At 39.9% G+C, this 6354-nt stretch overlaps 1 protein-coding gene across 1 annotated transcript in view; it reads left to right on the forward strand.

Annotated features, from left to right (window-relative positions):
- Window positions 1–6130, forward strand: part of LOC118847148 (TSC22 domain family protein 1-like) — a 97893-nt gene extending 91763 nt beyond the window's left edge. The window contains exon 5 of the mRNA XM_036755734.1: window positions 5926–6130. Coding sequence (XP_036611629.1) covers window positions 5926–6130 — 205 coding nt within the window. The remainder of the gene's footprint in view (window positions 1–5925) is intronic.
- Window positions 6131–6354: the final 224 nt, after the last annotated feature.

Consider the following 6354-nt stretch of genomic DNA (forward strand, 5'->3'; position numbering starts at 1 on the left):
TTACCCTCTGGCTCTAGAATATCAGGGCAGTTCTCCTTGATAATTTCTTGGAAGATGATGTCTAGGCTCTTTTTTTTTGATCATGGCTTCCAGGTAGTCCAATAATTTTTAAATTATCTCTGGATTTATTTTCCAGGTCAGTGGTTTTTCCAGTGAGATATTTCACATTGTCTTCCATTTTTTCATTCCTTTGGTTCTGTTTTATAATATCTTGATTTCTCATAAAGCCACTAGCTTCCACTTGCTCCATTCTAATTTTTAAGGTAGTATTTTTTTCAGTGGTCTTTTGGACCTCCTTTACCATTTGGCTAATTCTGCCTTTCAAGGCATTCTTCTCCTCATTGGCTTTTTGGAGCTCTTTTACCATTTGAGTTAGTCTGTTTTTTAAGCTGTTATTTTCTTCAGTATTTTTTTTGAATCTCCTTTAGCCAGTCATTGACTTGTTTTTCATGGTTTTCTCATGTCACTCTCATTTCTCTTCCCAGTTTTTCTTCTACTTCTCTTACTTGCTTTTCCAAATCCTTTTTGAGCTCTTTCATGGCCTGAGATCAATTCATATTTTTCTTGGAGACTTTTGATGTAGGCTCTTTGACTTTGTTGACTTCTTTAGGCTGTAAGTTTTGATCTTCTTTGTCACCAAAAAAAGATTCCAAAGTTTGAGACTGAATCCGAGAGCGTTTTCACTGCCTGTTCTTGTTCCCAGCCAACTACTTGACCCTTGAGCTTTTTGTCAAAGTATAACTGCTTGTAGAGTATAGAGTACTTTGTCCCAAGCTTAGGTGCTGTGCTGCTGTTTTCAGAGCTACTTCTACACAGCAAGCTCTGCCACACCAGTGCTACTCCTCCTCCAAGAACTGCCAACTGTGACCAAGACCCAGATTAAGCAGGCTCTGCGCTCCTGCTCTGATCCTATGCTTAATTCCTCCCACTGGGTGTGCCTGGGGCCGGAAGCAACTGGAGCTGGAGCTCTGGAAGCAGTTCCAGAGCTGCACCACTTCTGTGCCCCTGGGGCTAGGTCCTACGGCACACTCCTTTCACCGTGATCCAGAAGTTTTTCCCACTAACCTGCTCTGTTTTCTTTGGGTTTTGTGGGTTGAAAAGTATGGTAACTGCCACAGCTCAATGATTCAGGGTCCTACCTCCTGTTCCACCCAGCTCTCATTCTGGTTGGCCCTGGCCTAGTCCATCCTGGGCTGTGTTCCACTCCGCTCCCAGCCCAGTCTGATAGACCCTTCCCAATGACCATCTAGGCTATCTTGGACTGGAGCCCTGCTTCCCTCCGGTATTTTGTGGGTTCTGCTGCTCTAGAATTTGTTCAGAGCCATTTTTTACAGGTGTTTGTAGGGACCTGGGGGAGAGTTTAAGCAAGTCCCTGCTTTCCAGCTGCCATCTTGGCTGTGCCCTGTATCAGAAAATTTTATAGCAAAGTTTTTTTGTTGTTGTTTTGGTAAAACTTTTTGATGCAACTGTAGAGCAAAAGAAAAAAGTGTTAAAAATTTTAAAGTAATGTCAGATAAGAAATGGACTGTTTCCACACTATTTTCAGAGAAGAATTAGCCCCTAATTATGAACTAGCAGCTTTTCCTTGGACAAGTCATTTAGCCAGTCTAGTGGTCAGTTTACTCTCATGTAAAATAAGGTGGGGCAAGGGGATGGGAGGCATGTAATGAAAGATAACTTTAGGTGTCCTTTCCAGCTTTTAAATTCCAATTTCATATAGGAATTACAGTTTCTAGGTTACGCTGACTACCATAGTATGCTTAGTTTTTTTTTTTTTAAGTAGGACTTTGGATGTTAGTATGTTTTTTCCCCTTCATTCAAATTCTTTGACCACAGTTGGGCTGCATATGAGACAATTGTATTTTCATAATAAAATTTAGAACTTAGAGGCTTAAACAGTTGAATAGATTTAAGCTTCAGAATACACAAGCACCTTTTTCCTTCCCTTTTTCTTAGTAACAGATTCCCAAACTTACTAGAATCTAGCCTACTTATCTTCAACCTTTAAAATTAATTGTCTTCTTTAGTAATTTATTTTTGTATAAGATCTATCTCTTCATCTGTTGAAGTCCTGTGTGGTCTCCTTACTGATTCTTCAGTTTTTGACTAGATCAAATCTAGAGCCCAATAGAGATAACTTTCCTTTGCCTGGCATTGGGAGTCTGGTGGTACAGTGGAATGAGTGCGAGGTTTGGAGCCAGAAAACCTTGGAGTCACATCCCAATTCTTCTACTTAACACTTGCATGACCTTGGGCAAGTTATGTGATCTCTCTGGACCTCAGTTTCTTCATCTGTAAAATGAGAAGGTTGGAGCAACAGAGGAGAACTTACTTTATTTAATTTGAGCAGCTCCTCTAGCTAGCTAGACTCTGCAAAATCAAGCTTACACATCGGCTATAACCCAGGTGTTAACCTGCTAGTGCCTGCTCTACCTGTCTGCAAATTCAAGCTTGAGATACCAGTTATTCCTCCAGTGCAGATCTGTCCTACCTGCCATCTGTTCCTTGTATAAATCATTAATTTCCCCTTCTGCTTTCTGTAAAATTCCCTCATTCTGCTTATGCAAGCAAATCCTATATGAGGTTGTTGAGACTGATGTTTGGGGTTCCTTTTTTTATTTCAGTGATGCCTATGCTCTGAATGTAGTAAACTCCAGCTCTTTTTCTTCTGTGTCTGCGTTGTTAGTTGTATTGTTGGCAGCAGCACAATATTAAGTTCTTGGAGAGTTACCTGTTTGCAGCATTGGAAGCCATATGGACAAATCCTTGAAAGTCTTATTTTGCATGGGGGATACAAGACAATTACAAAGGACAGTCCAGGCAGTTTCACCCAAAGCAGTTGTGGTCCCAAAATTTGTTTATAAGTTGTTGTTTAGAGAATTCATTCTCCCATAAAAACACTAAATGTGCATTAGGTTCTGATTTTAGTTCACTAAAGCTATTTAGCTCTTGACCTTAGGGAACTATAGTAGTAATAAATGCATTGGAAGAGGGAGGAAAAAGACTTATCTTTCTCTCTTTCACCTCAGGGCCAGCCCTAAACAAATTATTATTTTTTTCCCAAACCAAATATTCCCCTGGTATCTTCCCACTGTTCTTTCTCCTTGTTCTCGTGCCAGATGACTGCCCTAAATTCCCTACTTAGACCTGCCTATCTCTCTAAGTGTTGTATATTCCTAAATTATCTATCTCTTCCCTTTCCCCTACCCCCACCCCAAGTCAACTTCAATTCATAAAGCTTTCTGCAAACCTCATGTGCAAAGGTATCATCAGCCAGGGTGCCAGCTGTTAACTATTATCCCTCAGGTTTCAGCTTAATGGTAGATAAAAGGAAGAAGTACCTTGAATGATCCTTCACACTTAAGGAAGCCATGTAGTGCTGTGTATGTCAGCAAGCTAGTCCTGCCTTGATTTTTATAGATTTAGGTATTAGACTTGTCTGTTACCTTCGATCCAATCTATTGCTTTCTTATTTCTTTATCCTCAACAATACAGTGTTTTATAATTCCCAAGCAAACATGGTAGAATGTTAGCTCCTCGAAGGCAGGATGACTTTTTTTTTTAATCCACTGTACCTAGAGGAATGCCTTGTGCATTGCAGGAGCTTTATAAATGTTTTTTTGCAGTGATGCAATTCATCTAATCAACACCAAGTTGTGAATGGCTGATAGTTTTTGAAATGCAAATACCACCAAGGGACTATGTTAATCCAAGTGAATTTCTAATCCATACATTGCCTGAAATTCTGTCTAAGCAAAGTAGAAAAAGTTAAGTCAGAATAAATTTCTCCTGGACTTCCCTTAAACTGTTCCTTTTCAAGTTGCTTCCCTTGCCATGGAAACCACAGATCCTTTAAAAATCTCCAAGAATTTTTTTTTTCTTCCTGTGGCAAGGTTGGTTCTAGAAGAGAAGTGACAAGTTGGATGTTTATGAGTCAAGGATTTCTTGGATGAAAACACTGGGCCAGGAGTCAGGAAAACCACAGTTCAAATCTAGCCTCAGACATTAATAACTTCAAACTATTGAGGGAATTACTTTGTTGAAGATATCATTAAATTGGAAGATAAATATCATATTTTTCTGAATGGCAAGCTTGAATGTAAAGACAAGTAGTCTCACTAAATAGGGGGAGAGGAAATCTAGATAGGGCAGTATTTGATTGGTGCGTGTTTTTTGGTGCTCAATTCAATTGGAGGATGCTGAATTCCAAGAAAATCATGTCTACTGCTTATTTTATTGGTCTTTCAATAATAGCTGGTTGTTTCAGGCTACTTGAGTAATATACTCTCCACATTATTCTTCAGTACTTCAAAACACTTGTGATGTCATTGGTGTGGATATTGCATCCACATGTGAGATCTGTGGTCCTCATGTGGATGACAGGCTTTCTTCATCCTAGTAAACCACTTTATGAGTTGTTGTGGCCAAAAGGAAAAGAAAATGTCAAACTGGCAGATGGCTATTGTTGCTGTGTGCATATTTGAAGACTTCGATCTTGAGGAGGACTTACCAGAGTCTTCATTTTGACACTGCTTTCAAAAACCCAGAATTATCTCCTCTACTGTAATGAATTTATTGGTTAGATGATTTTAAAAGACATTTTGTAGTTCTCTAACAATACAATTTGCTTGTAAAGACAGGTTTCCTCCAGTCATCTTACCAGACCACAATTTTTGATGAAGCAAGTCAATTGTGAACCTTAGCTCAACATATACCTTCAAACGTTATCCTTTTTCTGATGCATGTAGACTAATCACTTATGAAGAGAATAATGGAAAATTAATGGAATTTTAAATTATCCAATTTGTGGACCCCTCCCTTAATATGCTTTAATATTAGGAGTTAGCAAACTGTGGCATGTGAGCCTTTGGGCCACTGCCTGTTTTTGTACAGCCCTGAGCTGAGAATGGGTTTTACATTTTAAAATACAATATGACTTTATTTTAAAACATAAAACAAAAGAAGACAAACTCTTAGAGAATATTTTCTTTAGTAATTCAATCAATGGTCACTGAATTGGTGGGAGGGGAGAAAAGGTGGGAAGAAACAAGGCAGACGTAACTCAAAAAGAATATTTGCTAAGGAACAGAATGGTTTTGATCTGTTTTGCTAAAGGGTGTAGCCACACTGAAATCACAGGTTAAGTACTGGAACATGTATAATCCTCATCAAGGAGAATCAAATACTCTCATCACTATTTGGCATAGTGATGACTTAAGAAGAAAATGCTTCGAGTAGTAAACATGATACATCTGGAGAAAACTTAAGAGAATTAAGCAAAACAGACACGATACACAACAGCTGTGTGTGTGTGTGCGCGCACACATGGCATTTTCAACAAAATGCCTAAGGACTCTAATAACCCGTGCTGATAGATTGTTTCCACTTCGAATTCACCGCCAGTCCCTCTGTTTTTGAGAACGTGTACTCGACTAGTTCATGTTTCTCTCTGTACTCTTCATGCCGCCCACCTTTGTATTGAATCAGTGCTATTTATAGTTGGGCCACATCCAGTGGGAGATGCCTTTTCAAAATTCTTATCACGTGATAACATAAATTACAGTGTTTCTAAGTGGAAAAATATCAACATTTAAACTGTATATTTTGTTGACATTTCCTGTGTGTGTGATAATTCATGTCACTGCTTGCCTTGCATCCGTGTGAGGTACATGACGTAGTGATGTGGGGCTTGTTTTGCAGCTGCAGAAATGAGCACATGCGGCTTCAATGACTTTCAGGATTCAATACCATTTCTTTGTGATTCCAAGTCCGGCATTTCCTATTAAGCTGCATTTGGGATCTTCTGGTAATTCATTGATCTGTTTACGTACTACAAGGCTGCTGACTTTCTGGTGCTGAGCATCACTTCCCGAGTGTAGTTTCTTCTGCTCACTGAGAATCGCGAGGACCCCTTTTTCCATTCAGACCCAAAGCTCCCGCTCTCATCTCCATGCGGAGATCCCTGGAGCTGCCTTTGAGATCAGACGCAGCCGTGACTCCAAATGGCCCTTCCCTCCTCTCCTCTCGGTCTGGCCCCTTTGGCCAGTCTGGGCTTTTCCAGAACTTGAGCCGTGCTGCTGGACTAGGCAACGCTGACTTTGATGAGCGGCTTCCCCACCCTTGGCTCTGAACTATTCCTAGTATTTTTTTTCCTGTCGTGATATTATTCCTGTTTTAATTGATTTATCACAGCATCGTTTGACAGTTGCCCGTCCCTTAGTTTGTGTCATCAAATGTATGGACTCAGAAGACTTGATTTGCAGTTGGAAGAGACCTCAGAGATCACCTGGTTCAACTTCATTTTATGGATGAAGACCTGGGACCCTTAGGCAGTTAATAGCTTAAGAGACTGCT

The sequence above is a fragment of the Trichosurus vulpecula genome, chromosome 4, assembly GCF_011100635.1.
Source record: "Trichosurus vulpecula isolate mTriVul1 chromosome 4, mTriVul1.pri, whole genome shotgun sequence".
NCBI classification, from domain to species: Eukaryota; Metazoa; Chordata; class Mammalia; order Diprotodontia; family Phalangeridae; genus Trichosurus; species Trichosurus vulpecula.